The sequence below is a fragment of the Saccharomyces eubayanus genome, chromosome X (assembly GCF_001298625.1).
Source record: "Saccharomyces eubayanus strain FM1318 chromosome X, whole genome shotgun sequence".
Taxonomy (NCBI): Eukaryota; Fungi; Ascomycota; class Saccharomycetes; order Saccharomycetales; family Saccharomycetaceae; genus Saccharomyces; species Saccharomyces eubayanus.
Window position 1 is genome coordinate 44231 of NC_030985.1, and position 23588 is coordinate 67818.

Below are 23588 nucleotides of genomic sequence, written 5' to 3' on the forward strand. Positions count from 1 at the left end.
AATTAATTCAATATATAAACATGTAATTAAATATCGTTTCATTACGCCAGTGAAGAAAAAATAATACCTGCGCTCCATTATGCGGTGTGCGGAAGTAGGATATCAAAATACGACAAAAGAAACCTATAAAATATTCAGGTAGTAGATAATAGATATGGAAGACGTACTTATTTGAGATTTCAGCTGACCGTGGGATCGGAATTGTAATTTGAACTGACAAGTTGGTTGTTAACAGCAGTATCAGGGCCAATTAGTGCGGAAAAATCGATGACATCTGGCAGCACTCTATTAATTGAATAATCAAACTCTTCAAATTCTGCTAGAAGTTTATCCAGGTATTCTTCCTGCGCAGTAGTCGCCGTATGAACTCCATTGTTGGCAGTTTGAAAACGTAAATCGGTCTCTTGTTGTGGGAAATTTAGAATGGAACGAAGGCTCGTGGCTGGAGTTTGTTGTTGTTGCTGTTGTTGTTGTTGCTGTTGCTGTTGTTGTTGTTGCTGTTGCTGTCCGGATATCTGTCCGGTTTGTGGCGGTACTCTGCATTTCGTAAAACTATTGTTTGTATTTAACGGTGAACTTAAAGTGCCGCTGCTTTCCTGACGTTGCAACTTGACTATGTTTAGAATTTGTTCAGATAGTACAGAGGTCTTTTCGTTGAACTCTTTGAATAGTTGGTTCAAAACTTTAAAAGTTCGTTCACTTGCATTTGAAGCACCCTTCAAAAGAGATAATATTTCACTGCCTAGCTGTGTAGCATTATATATGTCTGAGTCAACCTTGCCCTTCTGTATTAGCCCCTTCTCTGTTTGGTAAACATAGAACTTGAGGCATGCGACGCTAAAGAAAATTGTATGAATAGAAAACCAATAGCTACCACTCAAAAGATTTTGAACAATCATGTCATAAGATAACTGGATGACTTTTTTGGCTATTTCAATGCAGTTCTCAGCCATATGAATTTGAAATTGGAATTCTGGGACATCTAGTGGGTCTATGGATATATAATGGTAAAAGGGTTTGTATAGTACAATTTTTGATAATAGAAAGTCCAGATACAGCAATTTTTTAGGTTTCGTGTATGGAGAACTGCTATCATTTGCGCAAATATGTAGTGGTAGTTGTGGCTCACGATAGATTATTTTTTCAACTTTCAATATATCAGGTAATTGCGCATACCAATTTTCTAATTGATCATTTAGAGATACGATCTGCAATCTCGAATCTTCCTCCAAAGGCTTTCTTCTCAAAGAATACATTAATTTGTAAATCCGAGACATAATCAATATAAGCTTTGTGTGTTCATTGTTCATTCCACAAGAGCTTATCATTCGCCAATCTTGAAACTTTATCCCCGCTGTAGATATATTTTCATCGTCAACATCTAGGGGAAATTCTTGATCTATATCAGATTCGTCAATACCGCTTGGGAAACCAAGAATACAATTCATGTACAAATCCAATTTGTACACAGACCAAAAAAGCCTTTTCTTTGTTTCATCTTGAATCGCAGTGGGCCCAGTTATAGATGATTTTCTATGCAAACCCTCCTTTAGCGCTGCACGAAGAGCAATCCCAATGAAGGAATAGCAAGCCTTCAAGTTTGCTGAGCATTGTAAAAATATGGTCATCATAAATATGGCTTGGATGGAATATATATCAGTAATGTTCGAAAAATCCAAAGATCTTTTGGCCTCTAAAAAGTACCTATAGCCTTCATCCGTATAGAATTCCCTGGTTGCATTACTATCCTTGCTTAAGTCATCCTTGGAAAAGAGAGCTCCGACCGCCAAAACAGAGTAGATCAGAGGTTTCGTTTTCACTTGCTCCGGAGTATACTCCTTGCCAATTTTTTCTGCTGCGTAAATAGAATCTAGGATAGAAATGATTGTAGGTCTATGGTAAAATCTGAATAGCACGCAGGCACAATCCCAGGTCTTTTGGATAAATTTCAAAGCAATATCCCTGGGAGGTAACGGTATGCTTGTCTTGATGCGCCACGGAGTATTTTTTGGTAGACTCTCACGTATTATATTATTAACATCCAATTGACCCTGTAGTGAATATGCTTTGACAGTCTCCAAGAAAATCTCATTGTTGAAAGAAGGAGAAGTGACTATCTGATGAAGCGCCTCAGGTGGAATTATCGCCTCAACAATACTTTTGTAGTCAACGGTACTTTGACTGCTTTTAGCGAGGACATCGCCTTGCTGGGAGGTTTCCTGAGAGTACAGGGAATTATCTTCACTTAATTCTCTACCAAATGCCGGTGGGTTCCGTGGAGGCCTGTCATATGAGCATTCGAGTTTGTTAGTGTGACAAAATCTACATGGTGTTTGTCCACTGCACCGTACTTTTCTCTTTCTACAGGTCATACAGGCTCGATGAGTTCTCCCTCTGGTTGGCTTTAATTCATTGGTGCCCGCATCTCTCGATAATACCAAAACTCTAGATTTCTTACCTTTCGCTTTCTTCATTGCACGTGAACTAGCCTGCCCAGGCTCTCTTTAAGACATATTTATTTTCAAATAGTTTTCTCAATCGACGTCGATCAGTTCTTTCCTTTTGTCAAGCATGGAAAACCATGTTTGTAAAATCGCAATAAACCTGGAACGTGCCAGGGAGTAATACATATAAAGCATACAAATGCCGGCTTTTAATTAGCTATTGATATTTACATTTTAACATTGTTTATATAAATCTTATACGCTGGATTAACGTTTGCGAGTGTCCCAACGCTTCTTGATAAGCTCGTGTAGATGGTGACCTTGTGGGCGTCCTAAGTTTCTTTCGTACACATAGTAACTCAAAGATCCCACTACAACTGCAAAAAATGGATCAGAGAATCTACAGCAAACACCAACTCGAGAAAGAGTACATCAAATATGTATGATGTTACTTCTTCGGAACGGCGTTGAGTATATGTTAATATTAGTGCTTAGCACGAAAAGAAAAAAGGCTGAAAAAATATCGGGAAGGAACATACTTTCCTAACAGAAATGGAGCGTGTTGGACCATAGTATCGATTATAATATCTGTATAGTTGTCTGCTTTCCAGTTTTAGAATATAAATCAGAGCTTCACCCCTTGTACTTGTGTGGCTAACAGAGAAAAATAGAGTGCGCGTTTACCTTAGATAATGCAATATGTGCATGATGTTAATGTTTATATTTTATATAGTATATGTAACCCTTGATTGAGAAAGCCTTACATAATGCAGCAATCACGTATGCCGAGACCATACATCACCTTTTCAACGTCTTTTCGTACACGAACCCAATCGCTTCTTCTTTGAACAAACTCATATATTTCTTCTTGCGTGAAAATTCCATTGAATTTCCCAAGGTCGGAAATTAACTTCCCTAGCTCTTTCGAGTCCTTTCCGGATATGATATACAATTGCCCAATAGATTTCAATCCAACAAAATAAGGTACAACGTTTTTTTGTTTTAATTTATTGGCAATAAAATCATAGAAGTAATTTAGATCACAGATCAACCAAATAGCGCCTTCTGTAGATATAAAGCTTTTTTTCAAATGTTTTACGATCTCGTTGAAAAATCTTTCACCGATTTCTTGTTGGTAGACATCAATGGTACCCTTATCGGTCGCCCCAGTCAATAGGAAACAATGATTAGAAAGTAACTCAACGACCCTAATAGCACATTTTGTCGGTTTTATATCCCGTATTGGTGAATTTGTGGAAGGGGGCGGTGGGTTGTAGTCGTCAGGTAACTGTAGAGTCTTGAAAACGAATGAAATTTCATCCATTAGTTTGTTTATACCAATATTTAACCCTTCTGCTACAAAGTCATCAATAGAAGTTTCAAAATTTTTTTTTGATTGGATAACATCATTGAGGAAATCTTTGTTCTTGTCGATAATCTTCTTAGGAATTAGTTCGTTTTTGTAAAAAATGGAAATCATTTGTAATATGATGTCACCTATATTGATCAGCTCAGTAAATTGTACCAACGGTTCTACCCGACTATTTCCCGGTGAAAGTGAATCAAACTTTATTTCTATTTGCTCTAACTCATTGGGATTATACTTTTGTAGTAGCATAATCGCCTTCTCAAAAGCAGGTTTAACGTGATTTTTATTCAATTGGGTAATCAAAATTTTAAAAATCTCTTGACATCGCAACTTAATTAACGGTAACAAATTTTCCATCGTATGAAATCTATAGATTTCATCTGTCTTTTCGCTTGTCTCGTGTAGAATTTTGTAACAAAGGTCAAGACTTATCAGCGATTTAATATTTTGTAGATTATTAGAGATCAAATTCAAATTATATGCTAATTGTAGTTGTTGTTTTAGTTTTTGATTTTCGTTATTGGAAAATTTGAAGATCTTAGTAAAGGAACTTAAAAAATCCAGTTTATCATCAGATATGTTATTAGTTGAGTGCACCGATTGTGGTGGTGTCTTTAACTTTGGTTCTGCTTCTGGTGTAGTTGCCGAAATTATTGTTGTTGAATGGCTATTTGATGAATCGTTATTGTTTGTGCTCGTAGTATCTGTTTGATCTTTCAGAGAGTTATAAATTTTTTCATTCTGCTCTCGTTCTTTGTCTTGAAATTGGATATCGTAATTAACTAACTGTGAACTAATCAGTGATTCAAAGACTCTAGTTGTTTGATTTAAATAGTTGACAACAAAGGGCTCCAGATACAGGTCTAAAAATTCGTGAGCAACCTTACGAAAAGTTGAACCTGCGTTGACAGAATCATTTAATTCGGTACCAAATTTCTTTATAAACGTAAAATAAAGCTGTGGTAAACATTCATAATTTGCCTTGGAATCTTTATCGTTTGATTTCAAAAACCCGCTATAATTTGATAGAATGTTATTTAGAATGTCCAGTAAAACATCCTGAATAAAAGATTCAACTAACTGTAAAATTACAGGAAATTCCTCTTGGAATAGGATGTCGGCTAATTTGATCTTTTCATTAAGAAAATCTCTTAATGGGTCGAGAAGTTTGTCCAAAGTCTCAGGATTAATGATGTCTGTACTTTTACTATCTTCCCCTCTTTGGGGTTGCTCTCTCAAAAACAGTTCGTCATTGGAAGGTAAAACTGTTAAACTAGGAGGTAAATCTGCTTTCGATTTGAAAAATTCGATAGCATTGTTTTCCTCATTTGATACCAGTAAGACTTTAATAAAGCGCGCCACTGTGACTAAATCGTTGGACTGGTAATTTAATTCAATTTCTTTGAGAACAGAGTTTATAAAGATTTCTCTAAGGATGTTAAAGTTCGTATCTATCTTACTATATGTTTTCAGATCATTTCTGTTTGATAAATTGTAGCGTTTGATGAAATTTAGAGTTTTTATTTGTTTCAATGGATCGTTGGAGTATGAATTTGGAAAGAAATTAGCTAGGTTGTTGTTGTACAGTTTTTTAGCAAATGAATTATAACAATGGTAAAATTTTGCAAAGATTTTTTTGGATTCTTGAGAAGTGAAAGATTTGTATACCTCGAATATTGCTATAGGATCCTCGTTATCATTGTCGTTCAATAATTTACTATCTTCTGTGTCGTGCGAGTGGACCATTTGAAGGCCCATTCTGGTTAACTTCAACGACCAGTACTTTGAATCATTCTCACCTTGAAGAACTGAATCATGAACCTGTTTATTTACCTGTTGAAAACTTAAATAATCTGTAGTGGGCAAAAATGATGCAATATTAATGACAACCTCGGGAACTTTTAGTAGGCCGTCCATTGTACCGCTCCCCTTTCGCCTCTATTTTTCTTGTCCATTATTGTTTATTTGTTTGGCCTCATATTTAGGTGAGAGCTTTCTCTCAACTAATTATTTCGGCAAAGAAGGAAGTCTCAAAACACTTGGAGCATAGTGAGGAATAAAGCGAAAGGCTAATAGCAAGAATCTGGATAGGCAGATATGGAACCGCAAGATCCACAAATAAGAGAGGACATTAAAACTACTGCAACATACATTAAACAGCACGGGGCTAGTTTCGAAAGCAAATTATTAGAGGATGAGAGATTTTCATTTATCAAGAAAGACGACCCACTCCATGAATACTATATCAAAGTTTTGAACGAGCCAGCAACGAATTCAGGAAATGAGGAAGATATAGGAAGGAGGGAGCACGAGATAGCTAAACCACAAAACTTTTTATTTTCCCAGTATGATACAGGGATCTCACGGAGAGACATGGAAATAATCAAACTCACGGCACGCTACTGTGCGCTGGATGAAAGTAACCTTGGATGCATAGCCTCGAAACATGGCGAGGGCTCTTTACAGTTTTTAAACAGTTCACATCCGTTACACAACACGTTTACCGATTTTGTCACTCAGTATAAACGCATAATCTCTTCCGAGGATCAACAAATAAAGAAAACCAAGAGTGAAATCATCGACGAGTGTTTTGGCAGAGCACAATATTGGGAATTCGCTAAAGATCAAGACCAAGAGCACAATAAACTTGTAGAGTTGTGTAAAATACAATTTGCGGCGATCCCGTGGGATGAATTCACTCAGGTGGCGAAATTCTTTATTCCTGACCACACAGATACATTGGTAGATGCTCTCGATTTATCCCAGATGAGGCTGCGAAGAGTACAACCCAATATGAAGATATTTGACCGTGTCAGTCCAGTGAATGAAGAACAAAAGGCGGCCCTGGACCAGGTGAAGTCTAAGGGAGGAGCCCCTGGAAGTAAGAAACGTAAAATTAGAGCAGCAGGGGAGACAAGGCTAAAGAAGAACAAGAAATAAGTAAAACAAGCCAGAGTTAGATAGAAGTATATACACGCTGAAAGTACATCATAATAACGCACCCGCATCATCTCGCACGGCTTGATTTTGGCGTCTTTTTCATGTTGACATTTTTTGTATATAGTAAGTGAAATTCTCGAAGAAATGGCTCTATTGGAAAACAGAATTGGCAGCGTGCAGGAGGCCAGGATGATTGATATAAACGTCAATAACATTTTTTTTAGATCTTACTCGGTTGACCCCAACTCCGGACATGCGATTTATGTCTTTGACTCGACGTATTTACCTGCGCCCGATGAAATCGGTGATAAGCAGGTTTATGATTTACTTATTAATGCACTTATGGATCGATTGGTGATGAAATTGCCACAGGCACCGTATTCGCTAGTAATCTTTTCATCTGGGTTTTCCCAGCGAAAAATTAGCTGGGTTTACGGTATTAAAATGTTTGCCAAATTACCTAAAGAGACCAAGTTCTATTTACAAAAGATATTCATTGTTCATGAATCATTTTTTGTCAGATCGGTGTACCAAGTGCTCTCAAATGCCATGAATTTCAATTTCTTGGACTCAAAGGATAGTCAGCATGATTTTCCGAGTCTGGTTCATGTCTTAGATCTGACTTCTTTATCCGAGCTATTAGATATTACACGGCTCAGGATATCGTTGAACGTGTATTTATATGACTATCAGATAAGTGAGCGTATAGATGTTTCGGAGGAATATTATAACCGATTGACGCCTTTGGCGATAAGACAGTATAGACAATTAATATTTGACAAAATTTTCAAGAAATTGCAAAGCGATGCTGTGATGTGTGAACTGATTTTCCAAAAACCAGGAAACTATAAAAAGGTAAACATTTTCTTAGACATTATCAAGAGAAACAACTATATTGATTTGTCTCAATGGGACATTTATTCATTGGCCTCCGTGTGGTTGAACTTTTTTATCAAGAATAAGGCCAAGGCTTTGATTCCTATTGAATTGATTCCGTTACCAATTGTTGATGATTTCATATCCACAAGAGAAACATTTCATAAAATCATCAAATTTAATCAGTATCAAGACCTCTTTGTGGTGATATTCCCCTTCTTTAACACGATTATAGCGCATGGTGAGGTGACTAGGCATGACTCAAGGACGTTAAGTAAAGCTTTGACCCCTGCACTATGTAAGGAGAAACTCTCTATCATGACTAACGACCGTTTAGCCATTGGATCAAGGTACATTAAGAATTTGTTAGATTTTTTCCCTGAAATCGTGAAGGATATAACATCGTCTTTGTCATCGGCATCATCATCTTCTACAATACCTCTATTACCTAAACCAAGAAAATCATCCCCAACCAGATACAGCGAATTGGGTTGCTTAACCTTACCTAGAAGTAGAAGTCCCAGTCCACAGAGATCCGTTACGTCTCCAATATTCGCACCTGTAGCATTACAGAATACACCAGTATTAAAACCTGAGTCATCAAATAGAAATGTTTCCTCCCCATTAATTAATACTAGGCCTTTGCCCCCACCCAAGACACTTCTACAACCACAGTTGTCACTAACTTCCCGTTCAAATACCGATTTAACATTAGCCTTGTCTTCTACAGATACCTTATCTTCGCCAACAAAAACACCATCTACTGAGTTACTTCCAATGAGCAACAGCAGCACAGATTTGTTGATATCGGACACTATCAAAGAAATGGTTAAGGATGAGCCTGTAAAGGACAAAAACTCCACAGACACAGATGCGTTGATACAGCAGTTCGAGAGTTTGGCTGTTGAGCAAAATTCAAAGATCAAAAAATTTGATAAAGAATTACAGGAAAAGAAGAGGAAAAGTGAAAATACTTCAAAGATAGCAGACAAATTTTCCCAAAAAGGATATTCGGATATTAAAGCAGGTAATAAAGTCAGTAGGCTAGCTGCATTATACGAAGAACGTTTGCAAGGTTTACAAGTAATGAATGAAATGAAACAAAAGTGGTAACTTATATAACTGTATCTTTTAACACATACATATTGCATATACGAAAACAAATACCCCCCTTTTAAGATAGTGACAGCCCTAGCCATTAAGATTCTGATGTAAAAAATATTAGATTAAAATATGTTAAGTTTTAATTAATAAATAAATAAATAAATAGATTATTTGCGTCATCTATATGCACAGTCTATAGTGTTGAATAAAAGTCGTTTACGGCTTATGAAGACACATTGTATTTTTTTGTTATCTTATAAGGATTTTATTCGCCCCTCCGTATATTACCAATATGGTTAATTGCTGAACCAGCCTTGAAAAAATCGATTTGATCTTTCGACATGGTATGCTTTGCCTTAATGATAAATGAGTCACCGTTTGGTTTAGTGATCTTAACGTCAATTTCTCCCCCATTATTACCGTCTTTGGCAATCATGTCGGCAAGATTCAATGTTTCTAAAATATCTCCGCTCGAGATTTTATCATAGTCAGATTCAGTAGCAAAGGTCAATGGTAGCATACCTTGTTTTTTCAAGTTTGTTTCATGAATTCTTGCAAAAGACTTGACTAAAAGAATCTCACCACCAAGAAATCTTGGCGATAAAGCAGCATGTTCTCTTGCAGAGCCTTCACCATAGTTATGTTCTGCTATTACGGTCCATGGTCTATTGTCGGATTTCCATTTCATCATCAAACCAGGGATGTCATATTCAGTGCCGTCAAGATCATAAGCTTTGTTAACTTCACCAGTTTCTTTGTTTTGTGCACCAATTAATGTGTTATAGGAGATATTTTCAAGATGACCCTTATATTTCAACCAAACACCTGCAGCAGAAATATGATCGGTTGTACATTTACCTTCCACTTTCAAAAGAACATTTGTCTTCAATTCTTTGCCATTCCATGCTTTGAATGGATCCAATAACTGTAACCGGTCAGATTTAGGATCAACTTTGATCTCTATGTTGCTATTTGGTTTTGGGTCCAATTCAGGATAGAATTTGTCCCTACCATGCTCAAATCCTCTTTTTGGCAATTCGTCCCCATTGGGTGGTTGAAATTTGAAATCTTCCCCATTGGGTAATTTGATGGAGTCCGTCAATGGATTAAATTGAGCATTTCCAGAATAACTCATTGCTGTTACTATTTCTGGGGATGTTAAGAAATTCATTGTATTTCTATTGCCATCATTTCTTGCTCTGAAATTTCTATTAAACGATGTGAAAATAGTATTTGCCTCTTTTGATGTCTTGGAAACGTCTTCTCTATTCCATTGTCCTATACAAGGACCACATGCATTTGCCAAGACTTTAGCACCGTTTTCTTGGAAAATATCAATTATGCCGTCTCTTTCCAAAGTAGCTCTGATTTGCTCTGAACCAGGAGTCACAAAGAATGGAATACGAGGCTTTAAGCCTACTTTAGAAGCTTGTTTGACTAAATCAACTACACGACTCATATCTTGATATGATGAATTAGTGCATGACCCAATCAAACCAGCACTGACTTTTTGAGGCCAATTCTCTTGCAGACTTCTTTCAGCATATTGGGATATTGGTGTGGACAAGTCAGGTGTGAATGGACCATTAACGTGAGGTTCAATGGCGGATAAATCGATTTCAATGACTTTTTCATATTGGGCACCTTCATCTGCCCTCAAGAAGCCATATTCGTTTAAGGCAACATCAGCTGCATCGGCCACTTCGGATCTATTAGTTGCCTGTAGATAGCGCTTGTGAGCTTCTTGGTAAGGGAAGGTTGATGTTGTAGCACCAATCTCAGCACCCATATTACAGATGGTTGCCATACCGGTACAGGATAATGTAGAGACACCTTCACCGAAATATTCAATAATGTAACCAGTACCACCTCTTACGGTCAGTAAACCAGCGATCTTTGTGATTACATCCTTAGGAGTTGACCATCCATTAAGCCTTCCGGTTAGTTTAACACCTAAAATTTTTGGAGCCTTCAATTCCCATGGTGTGCCTGTTAGAGCATCCACTGCGTCTGCACCACCGACACCGATAGCAATAGCTCCCAGACCACCTGCATTTGGTGTGTGAGAATCAGTACCTAGCATCATCAAACCTGGAGCTGAGAAATTTTCCAAGACGATTTGGTGAATGATACCAGAACCTGGACCCCAAAATTGAATACCATATCTCTTGGCGCAACTTTCCAAGAAATCAAAGACTTCTTGGTTAGTAGCAATGGAGGATGGTAAATCTTGGGCTTCACCGTCCTTACCCACAATCAAATGGTCACAATGAATAGATGCGGGGACGGATGTCTGATTTAGACCCGTGGTCATGAACTGTAAAAGTGCCATTTGAGCGGATGCGTCCTGCATAGCCACACGATCTGGATTCAGTTTCAAGTACTTGTTACCACGAACAGTGGATAGATCTGAAGAAGTTATCGATTCTTCGGGATCGCAGAGATGCGAGTATAAAATCTTTTCTGCTAATGTCAATGGAGCATTATTTGTTATTTGTTTGATCTTATCTAAATTTGTTAGAAGTTTAGCATATGGAGGTACTTTTGTTTGAAATTGCTTGGACACAGAAGGGAACATATTGGCATGTGATGCCAAATGCCTCTTTATGTAAAACCTGTTAGCGGAAGATAGCATCGAAATTATCTTTGCGGATGACTCTATGCTTTTATGCTCAACTGAAGACGAAATAGAAATGCAAATGCAAATGTCTGAATTGATCACTATGAAAGAACAAGATTAGCTAGCTTATATACATGTTTGATTTCATGCCACATATTCACAAAAAAGTTTCAACGTGAGAGAGCTACCAACATTATAGAATTTTTGTTATATTTTGAAAAATTTCCGGTGGAATTTTATTCGCGATGACTCAAGAAAAAGGAAACCCGAAAAATTCTGCAAAAAATAATGCTTCCAGTCGGATTTGAACCGACGATCTCCACATTACTAGTGTGGCGCCTTACCAACTTGGCCATAGAAGCTTTATTTCTTGTTATTTTCCCCGCATTAGTGAGGTTAGATTCTCATATTTCAATCAAGCCCTGCCCGTGTGTTCTGCTTATGCCTCTTCGATGACAAGAACCACACCTCGTGCACATTATCATCAGTATGATTTGGTTTTCCTGGTATGTCTGAAGTATCAACTATCGTCCGTGTACTGGGATATTATGATATATGGAGCTGGAAGATGACATTGTTGGAACAAGATTGTACTATCGTCCATGTATCACTATTATACACGGTGTTAAAAAATAACGTAAATTTGTTGGAACAAGATTCAACTATTGTCCATCTATTACTATTATACGGTGTTAAAAGATGACATAAACTACGAGACCAGTAAGTTAAGATTCAAAGTGTCGTCGAAATTAATGGAAGCTGAAGCGCAAGGATTGATATTGTAATAGGATCAATGAATGACAACATATAAAAAGAGGAACAGAGTCATTTATAATATTATGCAAAATTATTGATTCCTTTCTGTGGATTCCTAAATCCATGAGGAGAATCTCTAGTATAATCTATATACGTAATATTATAACATTAAGAAATAACGGAATCCCAAAGATCATCATACAATTTAAATGGTTATTAGTAACAAAGTCTCTAGGTGCACAAGGTCCACGAGTGCTTGTAGTGTCTACCTTTGACGGCGCCCGGTTCCAGCCACGGCGCTATCATCAGGCATGCTTTTTTTCAGTCCTCGGGGAGGATTTCCAGCGGAATATACAAATAAAAATGTGCACTCCTCTCCAGCAAGACAACTCGAGGCAAAAACAGTGTATCCAGGTGTTGAGGCACGGCACAGACATAGCCTGCTCGGCAAACGGGCCGATAGGTCTACGCGCTTAACGCAGCCTATAACTAACTACTCACAGACGTGTGTACCCGCGCTAAGTTCTGTCTACGGAAATCTCATATATATCTCTCTCCCAGGAGTCTTCTTTCCTGAACTCGCTTCCATATACGCCTATGTCCACCGACGAGTCACCTTAGGGGTGCATAATCGAGGACATGCTGAATAACGTTCGTAAATAAAAAAAGGGCTAAAGATCTTGGTACACACTAGTCTTGATGTGTAATGCTGTGGTCGCTCCCAAACACACTGCGTGCCGGTCCACAAGTCTACGTGCATGCGCTGCTAGGTATGCATGTCGTTGGGCCTATACCTCATACCGCACAGGCCGGTTTCCTTAGCATGATGCTGGGCTGCAGATAATAGTCTTTCCGGTCCGTTCCGTCCACGGAATAAAGCGGGCAAACATCACCAGCTGCGGCGGCAGCCGCAAACAATGGCGACTGGGCACGCTACGCTGCACGGCCTACTGCCACCACGAGCCCACTCATCGTGCTGTTGTAAGCGTCCCTGCTCCTCCCTGCTCCTAGCACCGTCCTCATCGGTCCCTGGCCCTGGCCCTGGATTAACTGGAACAACGACTCTCGTCTTTTTCTGGCCTATCTTTTCTTCTTTCCTTTGAACCAAACAGCGCTAAAGCGGGGCGCACACAATCGCCGCAGCAACAGCCGCTTTTTTTTCCTACCTTTTTGCGTTTCTTGAAATGACACACTGAAAAATTTTTGATCCATCGATATAAACCTTGTTTGTTTGATGTCTTGCTAGTTAATTTTTTTGTCAGGATCGGCAGGATAAGTGTAGCTGCTGGAACAGATGAGATTTTCACATTTCTTGAAATATAACGCTGTGCCGGAATGGCAGAGCCATTATATGGACTACAGTGACCTGAAAAACCTTATTTATACACTGCAGACAGATGAGCTTCAAGCTGGTGATAACGAAGACGGGTTATCTGGGGCTGGTAAGAGCCCCACCATTGCTGGTAGGTTCAAAAATAAGTTCTCGTTCAAAAATGGCAAGGAGGATGCTCCCTCCGGCATCAACAAAGATGCGGGCATCGTAGAGGAAACCATCGAACTGCGGGAGCTGCCCAAGGTGCCCACGAGTGGTGCCAAATCTTCGGGACCCTTCAGGAGGATGAAGGAGAAGATATTCGACAAGAGAAGGTCTTCCTCTGTGTCCTCTGCCTCTTCCACCACTAACGAAACGCCGGAATTGGACACCTACCACACGTTCGTTACTGATTTAACAGGGGAGAAGCTAAAAGTGGACGATTTCTATAAGAGGACTGAAGCAAAGTTCTACGAGAAATTCGACGCCTTGGTGAAGGACCTGAAGAAAATCGGCGTGATAGAATATGATGTCGACGAAGACACTCTCTTCAGCGAACCGGCCGCAAACGGAAACGCAAACGAAGAGCTTTCTCCACAGGACCTGGATGACGATGAAGAAGACGACGACGAGTTCTACGATAACCAATCCAACACCGAGGACAACACTGCATTGTTGCACCATTCGCAATATAACATCAAGTCTCAGAAGAGATCTCTGTTGAAGAAGTCCATCGTGAACCTGTACATCGATCTGTGCCAACTGAAGTCGTTCATCGAGTTGAACCGTATTGGGTTTGCTAAAATCACCAAGAAATCAGACAAGGTTCTTCGTTTGAACACAAGGGTGGAGCTAATCGAATCTGAGCAGTTCTTCAAAGATGCGTACGCATTCCAAGCAGACACTCTTGCAACATTGAACTCCAAGATATCTGAACTGGTTACTTTCTATGCCGCCATCACGGATCAACCCCACAACATCCCTCACAGCAAGCAAGAACTGAAGTCCTACTTGCACGACCACATCGTTTGGGAAAGAAGTAATACCTGGAAGGACATGTTGGGCCTACTGTCTCAAACGGACGAATTGACGCCGAAAGAAAAGGAGTACAACGCAATCAAGCTGGTGGGCAAGCTGGATCTGGAATACTACAGATGGCCGCTCCCTAAACCGATAAACCTGAAATTTACCACCATAAACAACTTCACAATACCTAAATTATTTTTCACCAGGAAAGCGTACAAAATTTACTTCATCATCCTGGTTACGGGACTTCTCTTGGGTATAAAGACCTTCAATGACCCTGCTCAACACCGTTGTATGGCCCTTGTCGAGTGTGTTGCTTTCCTGTGGGCTAGTGAAGCCATCCCACTACACATCACTGCATTCCTCGTGCCACTACTGGCGGTTCTTTTCAAGGTCTTAAAGACCTCCGACGGCTCTATCATGGGTGCTGCTAGCGCGTCATCCGAAATTCTGGCTGCCATGTGGTCCTCTACTATTATGATTTTGTTGGCCGGTTTCACTCTGGGTGAAGTTCTTGCACAATATAATATCGCCAAAGTTCTCGCCTCATGGTTATTGGCCTTTGCCGGCTGTAAACCAAGAAATGTTCTTCTCATGGCAATGTGTGTTGTGTTCTTCTTATCAATGTGGATTTCCAACGTCGCTGCCCCAGTTCTTACGTACTCATTGCTATCGCCCCTGTTGGACACTATGGATGCCGATAGCCCATTCGCCCAGGCATTGGTCCTAGGTGTAGCATTAGGTGCTAACATTGGTGGTATGGCTTCTCCAATTTCGTCACCACAGAATATCATCTCCATGGCATACTTGAAACCCTACGGTATTGGCTGGGGTCAATTCTTCGCTGTTGCGTTGCCATCGGGAATATTAGCCATGCTTTTGGCTTGGATCTTACTGTTTACGTCTTTCAAAATGAATAAGACCAAATTGGAAAAGTTTGAGCCGATAAGGACAAAATTCACCATTAAACAATACTACATTATCGCTGTCACCGTCGCTACCATCCTGCTATGGTGTGTGGAAAGCCAGATTGAAGGCGCGTTTGGATCTTCAGGTCAAATTGCCATCATCCCGATTGTTTTGTTTTTTGGTACTGGGTTACTATCCACACAAGATTTGAATGCTTTCCCATGGTCAATTGTCATTTTAGCAATGGGAGGCATTGCTTTGGGGAAAGCCGTCTCATCGTCAGGGTTATTGTCTACTATTGCAAGAGCATTACAAAAGAAAATTGAGAATGATGGTGTTTTTGCAATTTTATGTATTTTTGGTATCTTGATGTTAGTCGTGGGTACCTTTGTTTCACATACAGTCTCCGCTATCATCATCATTCCATTAGTAAAAGAAGTCGGAGATAAGCTTGATAATCCCAAGGCTGCCCCTATCCTGGTCTTTGGCTGTGCATTATTGTCATCTTGCGGTATGGGGTTAGCGTCTTCCGGATTCCCTAACGTTACCGCCATTTCTAAAGTGGATAGGAAGGGTGACCGATATTTAAGTGTCATGACGTTCTTGACAAGAGGTGTCCCAGCTTCAATTTTGGCCTTCCTGTGTATTATTACGCTTGGTTATGGTATCATGGCATCTGTCCTTAAGGGTACCGCTACCTCTGGATAACAGGCATTTTCAAAAAAAGAAAAACCAATATTATATATATAACTGTATGTAGTATATTGACTCAGCACTCCTTATGTACAGTGTCAGAGATGAAAAAAGTACTTTATTTTGTTAACATTAGATAATCCTTGCTACTCTTAAAAGTCGAAAAATTGAAAAATTTTGCATCTCCCTTGAACTTAGCCGGTTCGTGAAAAAATAATAATAAGTGAGAAAGTGCATAAAGTCAAAGGTTTGGGAGCGCGAAAGAACAAGTGAAGGAGAAAACCTGTAGAACGTTGTCGAACCGAATTGGACTCAGTTGAAGGTTTCTTCATTTAAGAATGGACTCTTCGAATGCTTCAAGTTCTGAGACTTCTTTGGTTTATAATGAAAACCAACAATCTCCAGGTGGCACGACACCATGTGATCGGTTGGGAGTGGATTTGATGAATGTTTTAGAGAATAATGATGAAGTAAAGCAAGAAGCGGCTCCAGTAACAAACCGTGAAATTGGGGACACGGAATCAGATGCTTCTACAGGTTCTTCGTTTGCTAGTGCTAATGAATTGCTTCGTGAAACTAATACCAAAAATGAAACTAGTGTCGATGCTAATGGCGGCCTTACGTTAACACAGCAAAGAGAAATGGTCGCTCGACTGACAAGAGTACAGAGGGAAGCGCAAAAAGAAGGTGATAAAGTCTGCATTGTTCCAAAGGCATGGTATGATAAATTTTTAGACCCCGATGTCACTGATTCTCAAGATATTGGTCCTATTAATACACGGGTGATTTGCAGAGATTTTGAAAATTTCGTGCTTGAGGATTACAACAGATGTCCATACCTATCTGTCAGTGAGTCTGTTTTCGAATTCTTGGCAGAAATTTATGGACTGACTAGTGGCTCTTATCCAGTTATTACTAATTTAGTTATGAACCAAACTACGGGGGAATTAGAGACGGAGTACAATAAATGGTTCTTCAGGTTGCATCACTTGACAGAGAAGCAAGAGATACGTAAAAGAGGGTATAATCAGGATGATTCAGTCTTGTACTTGTCAATGTCTGCGTTGGATTTGGTACGCGACTTAGTTGAGAAGAGTATGAATTTATTTTTCGAGAAAGCGGATCATTTAGACATAAATGCTGTAGACTTTAAAATTTGGTATGTCTCACAGGGATCAGACGTTTCCGCGGATACGAACACCAGTAATGTTTTGAATGCATCATACGAAATAACTCCATTGCAGTTTTTAGAGCTACCAATCAAAAAACTACTCATTCCAGATATGTTTGAAAATCGCTTGGACGTGATAACTTCAAACCCAAGTGATCTAGTTATAGAAATTAAACCTATAGAGGGCAATTACCATTGGGTTTCGAATCACTTTGTTTATAATAAACTCGAGCCAGCTTCAGGAACGACCGGTCTGGTCAATCTAGGAAACACGTGTTATATGAATTCGGCATTGCAATGCCTTGTGCACCTTCCCCAGTTGCGGGATTACTTTCTTTATAATGGATACGAAAAAGAAATAAATGAAGAAAATCCTCTCGGTTATCATGGTTATGTAGCTAGAGCATTTAGTGATTTGATTCAAAAGTTGTTCCAAAACAAACTGAGCATAATGCAAAGAAATGGAGCGTTTCCTCCAACGATGTTTAAATCTACTATTGGACATTTCAATTCCATGTTCTCCGGTTATATGCAACAAGATTCACAAGAATTTTTAGCCTTCCTATTAGACAGTTTACATGAAGACTTGAATAGGATTATAAAGAAGGCGTACATAGAGAAGCCATCATTATCTCCTGGTGATGATGTGAACGATTGGAATGTGATTAAAAAGTTGGCAGATGATACCTGGGAGCTGCATTTAAAGAGAAATCACTCAGTTATAACAGACTTATTTGTCGGTATGTATAAATCTACATTATACTGTCCTGAGTGTAAAGATGTTTCCACAACTTTTGATCCCTATAATGATGTTACGCTCCCGCTTCCAGTAGATACGGTATGGAATAAAGCTGTCAAGATTTTTCCTATGAACTCTCCGCCACTTCTTCTTGAAGTCGAGTTAAGTAAATCTTCCACTTACTTGGATTTGAAAAATTATGTGGGTAGAATATTAGGGTTAGATCCAAATACGCTATTCGGTTGTGAAATCTTCAGTAATCAGATATATGTCAACTACGAATCAATAGAATCCAATGCTAAGTTTTTAACCTTACAAGAGTTGATCAAACCTGCTGATGATGTAATTTTTTATGAATTACCGATGATTAATGATAATGAGATTATTGTTCCCGTGGTAAATACCAGAATTGAGAAAGGGTACAGGAATGCGATGTTATTTGGAGTTCCCTTCTTCATTACGCTTACAAAAGAACAAAGGAATAATCCGGCGGCAATAAGAATGAAACTCCAGAAAAGATTTATTCATTTGAGTGGTGGATTTATTTCCTTTGCAACCCCCGTTGAGGATCAGGCCGACTTAGTGCATAGTTTTCCTTTATTGGCAGAAAAATATCCAGATATTGAACTTCGGGATTATGAAGATATACTGCAATATGTATCAAATATGGCAGTCGATAAGGATAAATCTTTTTTCTCAGTCAAGATTCTACCTGTAGAAAAAGAGCAACAATTTGTTAGCAACAACCAAACAGGACCAAGCTTTTGGACCCCGTTCTCTCAGTTGAATTACAACAGAGCCACAGATATAAAGGATAGCCTAACAGATGTGGTTAGGGATATATACAGTTATCCAGCCCTAGTAAAATCTGCTCAAGGAACCCCTATGCAGGTGGACGATGAAGGCGAGGCCGGACTTGATGAGGAACACGATTCCTCAAAACCCTTACAGGCTGAAGACAAACTAGAGGATAGAAAGATAGAAACAATCAGTGGGATTAGAAGTGATGTTAATGATCAAGACGAAGATATGGAGTCAATAGACGATGTTGACGAAGATGGGAGTACACAGCCACTACCAACAGATAGTTGTAGAAAGGAAGTTTTGGATAAAAGCGAGAATAGCTTACACTCTATTTCGCACGAAATTATTTCTGCAGATGATATTATTGTTTGTGAATGGGAAGAATCGGCTTCAAACGAGGCCTTCTCTGACGATAAGATTTATAACTGGGAGAATCCAAGTATTTTGCCTAATACAGAGCTGGAAAAGGTCAAATTGGAAAGACGCAATGCTAAAGAAAGAACTATAACATTAGACGACTGCCTCCAACTTTTCTCTAAACCTGAAATTCTAGGCTTAAACGACTCATGGTACTGTCCTACATGTAAGGAGCACCGTCAAGCTACGAAACAAATACAACTTTGGAACACGCCAGATATTTTACTAATACATCTGAAAAGGTTTCAAAGTCAAAGATCTTTTAGTGATAAAATTGATGATACCGTGAATTTTCCCATTACAAATTTGGATCTGTCAGAACACGTTGTTTATAAAGATGATCCTAGGGGCTCCATCTATGATTTGTACGCGGTAGATAATCACTACGGTGGTTTAGGTGGCGGGCATTACACTGCATACGTAAAGAATTTCATGGACAACAAATGGTATTACTTTGATGATTCACGAGTAACTGAAACGGTACCTGAAAACAGTATTGCCGGATCAGCATATTTATTATTTTACATTCGCCGTACTAAAGATGGGAATGAATTGGGCGGCTCTAAACTACAAGAGATAATCAGGGAGTCACGCCAGGAATACGATTTACGTATTAAGAGTATATATGATGAGCAAATGAAACTATATGAAACGAATAAGACGGACGATGAGGAGGATATGTCTGATGATATAGTGGAAAGTAATGAGGATGTTCAAACCCCTGAATACAGCAATCGCAGTTTAGAGGTTGGACACATTGAAACGCGGGATTGTGGTGATGAAGACGACAACGATGATGGCGAAAGGACAAACTCGGGGAGAAGAAAACTGAGGCTCTTGAAAAAAGTTTACAAGAATTTGGACTCAGGTTCATCGAGTACGTCTGAAGTATCTGAAGGAGGTCTAGAAAATGAGAGCACTGGACTTGAAGACTTGGGTTATAAGAACGACGTAACTCTCGAATCTCCAGAATGATGACATGAGTATATATGATAGGTGGCATGATTATGTATGATAGATTAGAAGTAATGTCCCACATGTAAAATATTTTTAAAATCCTTTTCTTTTTTTCATTTATTTCCCTAGCCCTTAAATTTTATGTTTTGGCCTTTAAAGGGAACATATAAAAAACAAAAACTAAAGAAAAAGACTAGCTTATTTATACAAATAGTTAACTTAAACGAAATAGCAGTTTATTTCGAATAAAAATTGTCTAAAAAATACAAATATAAACAGGGAAACAAAAAACAAGGAAAAGGGCCATTTATTCAAGCTTTCCTGTCAATCTTCTTTTTATCTTTGGCACCACCACTTTTGTAAACCTCAATATAGAAGGAAATGAACAAAAACAGATAAGATGTGACGATGGCTGCACCAGAATAAATAGCGGTTAACGAACCCAGACACTTTCCGCAGAAGGGTAGACCAGAGTCCATGAAATATGCGGCGACGGTCTGTTGGTAAAGTACGAAATATATGAAAATCATATCAAGGATGAATTGTATAATTTGCAACCTAGTTACCCAGGCCTTCCACCACACACGGACTCCGCTAGCAGAAAGGAAGTAATACCAATACATGAGAACGTGAACGGTCAAGTTCAAAATAATAGGTACCCATTGCACTGCTGTGTAACCGACCAATTCAGTGTAGCACAACAGGGCTGTGGCACCGTGGTGATATGTGTGCAGGAAAGTCAGCCTCTTATGCTTCAATACCATGAGAATCGTATCTGTGAACTCTACGAACTTGGTGATATAATTGAAGTAGTACAATGCCACCATTGGTTGGGTCCAAGATCTAATGTCACAAATGGCGAAGTACAACCCGTGGCGATACACCATAGGCACCGCCTGCTCCACGATCAACACCAACCACAATAAGGAAACAGAAGTCAACAACAAATTGTGGATTTGGGAAAAAACGGTCAATTTGAGAGGCCTACATGACTTTAATAGATACCTCCCACCAAAGACGACCACATAGTATAATGCAATGAAGATAAGCACGCTATTTACCTCACTCAAAGGTAGCTCTCCTGCCACAAACTCAAAATTCTTGGGCTGAAAACGGCCTGCAGTGACCCACTTGACTGCATCGTTGAAATGGTCCCACAGATAAATATTGAAAAAAGGTCTATCCACCGTTGGGCGAAATTTAGCGACTTCCTCGAGACAAAATTTTTTCGAAGTGCTTAGCGTATATGTTTGCATGATTCGGTCTTTGAAGGTCTTATTATTGACAACATTTCCCGACCAGGATTAAGGATAATTTGCTTTATATACTTGTTATGCAGCTTCTTTCGGTCTTGTAATTCCCTTATTTCCCTCGGCTCCGGCATACTATTTCCGGAGTCGGGTAAGCGAGGACCCTGAGTTAAATAATTATATTTTATAAGAAGAAGTCAATAACAAGGTGGGATTCTTGCCATCGAGCTTCGAGTGACATAACTCGTGGCTGTTATGGTTTAGTACAGTTCCGTGGATAAATTTTATTGTTTTCTCTGATCTTACCCAAAGAGGAAAACTCACGCGTGAAAGCTCGCGTCGATGTTTCCACATCGGGAAATTTACTGTTTTTGGAAATCGAATTGGCTGGTGGAAAGTTATAACGCCATCTGAAGAATTGCTACAGGTTAGATCTTTCATATTTATATAGCAGGTGCAAGTTCAAGATATACTTAATGGTCTGCTAGAACTCTGTGCCAAACTAACATCATCAAAGTACCATACGCACGCCATGTCAGTTATGCCCATAACCCCAACGAAGCGCATTAAGAGAACTCTGTTTGACGATGTCCCAGCAACACCTCCAAGGCCTCTGAAGAAGAAGAGATTGCTCTTCACAAGTATCACACCTGAGTCCTCTCCAGAAAAACTACAGTTCGGTCCTCAATCTATCTTCCTAAGGACGAAGGCACTTCTGCAGAAATCATCAGAGTTGGTAACCTTGAATAACAATGGCGGTGCTTTACCAGCAAGAACCAAGGAATATGAGCATGTGATGAAATTTTTGTCCGAATCTATCTCTGAGCACAAATCTGATTCGCTATACATCACAGGGCCACCAGGCACCGGCAAAACTGCCCAGCTGGACATGATTATAAGACAGAAGTTCCAATCATTACCACTGTCACTATCAATGTCAAGTTCGGCCCACCCACCAAGGCACACGAACCCGCACTTGCAGAACCTGTCTTGGTTTGAATTGCCTGATGGTAGACTGGAGTCTGTGGCGGTGACCAGTATTAACTGTATATCACTAAGCGATCCGTCTTCCATTTTCCAAAAGATTTTTGATTCTTTCCAAGATTTGAATGGCCCCACTTTGCAAATCAAAAACATGCACCAATTACAAAGATTTTTAGAGCCTTACCATAAGAGGACCACCTTCGTGGTAGTGCTAGATGAAATGGATAGACTATTGCATTCCAACACGAATGAGACTCAATCAGTTAGAACAATTCTTGAGTTGTTTCTTTTGGCAAAATTGCCCACCGTGAGCTTCGTGCTGATAGGTATGGCTAATAGTCTGGATATGAAAGATAGATTTCTTTCCAGGCTAAACTTGAATAGAGATCTGTTGCCACAAACGATAGTTTTCCAACCATATACCGCTGAGCAGATGTATGACATTATCATTCAGAAATTAAGCAGTCTACCCAGCATCATCTTCCAACCAATGGCAATTAGATTTGCAGCAAAGAAATGCGCAGGTAACACTGGCGACCTGAGGAAGCTTTTTGATGTTTTAAGAGGAAGCGTTGAAATTTACGAGTTGGAAAACCGATTGCTGCTCTCGTCGATGAGCAAGTCCATGAGGTCTACGCAGGTACCGTTAACACCAACGACATCACCAGTAAAGCAACCATCGTCTCAATCACAAGGCAAAATAGGTTTGAACTATATTGCCAAAGTCTTTTCCAAATTTATGAACAATAACTCGACAAGAACGAGAATTACAAAATTGAACATTCAGCAAAAATTAATTCTTTGTACTATCATCCAATCGCTTAAGATAAACTCGGACGCTACAATTGACGAATCGTTCGATCATTATATCAAAGTTATCACTAAGACTGACACTCTAGCCCCGTTGCAAAGAAATGAATTTTTAGAAATTTGTACAATTTTAGAAACATGCGGTCTAGTCTCCATCAAAAAGACGAAGTGTAAGGGGAAAACCAAAAGATTTGTAGATAAGATTGATGTGGATCTCGATATGCGGGAGTTTTACGATGAAATGACAAAAATTTCAATCTTGAAACCTTTCCTACGCTAGCCGGCTAGCACAAACAAGTCCCGAGTTCACTTTTTACATTATTTGCATCCCTTTTTCGCATTATTTATTATAGAAAAGCATATCACTATATAAAAAGGTTTATTATAGTTGTAACAGCATAGCATAT

General features: G+C 39.2%; 8 protein-coding genes and 1 non-coding gene across 9 annotated transcripts; 5 read left to right on the forward strand and 4 right to left on the reverse strand.

The window, feature by feature from the left end:
• Window positions 1-3204: 3204 nt before the first annotated feature.
• On the reverse strand, window positions 3205-5730 carry RCY1 (Rcy1p; the record flags this gene model as incomplete). Its single annotated transcript, XM_018365936.1, has 1 exon — window positions 3205-5730. One exon carries the CDS (start codon window positions 5728-5730, stop codon window positions 3205-3207), a length of 2526 nt encoding a protein of 841 aa, XP_018221142.1.
• Window positions 5731-5910: 180 nt separating this feature from the next.
• Window positions 5911-6753, forward strand: PRP21 (Prp21p; the record flags this gene model as incomplete). The annotated part of the gene is made up of 1 exon (XM_018365937.1): window positions 5911-6753. One exon carries the CDS (start codon window positions 5911-5913, stop codon window positions 6751-6753), a length of 843 nt encoding a protein of 280 aa, XP_018221143.1.
• Window positions 6754-6897: 144 nt separating this feature from the next.
• ECM25 (Ecm25p) lies at window positions 6898-8742 on the forward strand (the record flags this gene model as incomplete). The annotated part of the gene is made up of 1 exon (XM_018365938.1): window positions 6898-8742. One exon carries the CDS (start codon window positions 6898-6900, stop codon window positions 8740-8742), a length of 1845 nt encoding a protein of 614 aa, XP_018221144.1.
• A 256-nt stretch (window positions 8743-8998) lies between these two features.
• Window positions 8999-11368, reverse strand: ACO2 (aconitate hydratase ACO2; the record flags this gene model as incomplete). Its single annotated transcript, XM_018365939.1, has 1 exon — window positions 8999-11368. The coding sequence occupies one exon, from the start codon at window positions 11366-11368 to the stop codon at window positions 8999-9001; it is 2370 nt and encodes a 789-aa protein (XP_018221145.1).
• A 274-nt stretch (window positions 11369-11642) lies between these two features.
• Window positions 11643-11715, reverse strand: DI49_2833. Its single transcript has one exon. It is a non-coding gene; the product is annotated as a tRNA-Thr (tRNA).
• A 1688-nt stretch (window positions 11716-13403) lies between these two features.
• Window positions 13404-16064, forward strand: PHO90 (SPX domain-containing inorganic phosphate transporter; the record flags this gene model as incomplete). The annotated part of the gene is made up of 1 exon (XM_018365940.1): window positions 13404-16064. The coding sequence occupies one exon, from the start codon at window positions 13404-13406 to the stop codon at window positions 16062-16064; it is 2661 nt and encodes an 886-aa protein (XP_018221146.1).
• A 323-nt stretch (window positions 16065-16387) lies between these two features.
• On the forward strand, window positions 16388-20155 carry UBP12 (putative ubiquitin-specific protease UBP12; the record flags this gene model as incomplete). The annotated part of the gene is made up of 1 exon (XM_018365941.1): window positions 16388-20155. One exon carries the CDS (start codon window positions 16388-16390, stop codon window positions 20153-20155), a length of 3768 nt encoding a protein of 1255 aa, XP_018221147.1.
• A 293-nt stretch (window positions 20156-20448) lies between these two features.
• Window positions 20449-21393, reverse strand: ELO1 (fatty acid elongase ELO1; the record flags this gene model as incomplete). Its single annotated transcript, XM_018365942.1, has 1 exon — window positions 20449-21393. The coding sequence occupies one exon, from the start codon at window positions 21391-21393 to the stop codon at window positions 20449-20451; it is 945 nt and encodes a 314-aa protein (XP_018221148.1).
• Window positions 21394-21919: 526 nt separating this feature from the next.
• CDC6 (AAA family ATPase CDC6) lies at window positions 21920-23461 on the forward strand (the record flags this gene model as incomplete). The annotated part of the gene is made up of 1 exon (XM_018365943.1): window positions 21920-23461. One exon carries the CDS (start codon window positions 21920-21922, stop codon window positions 23459-23461), a length of 1542 nt encoding a protein of 513 aa, XP_018221149.1.
• Window positions 23462-23588: the final 127 nt, after the last annotated feature.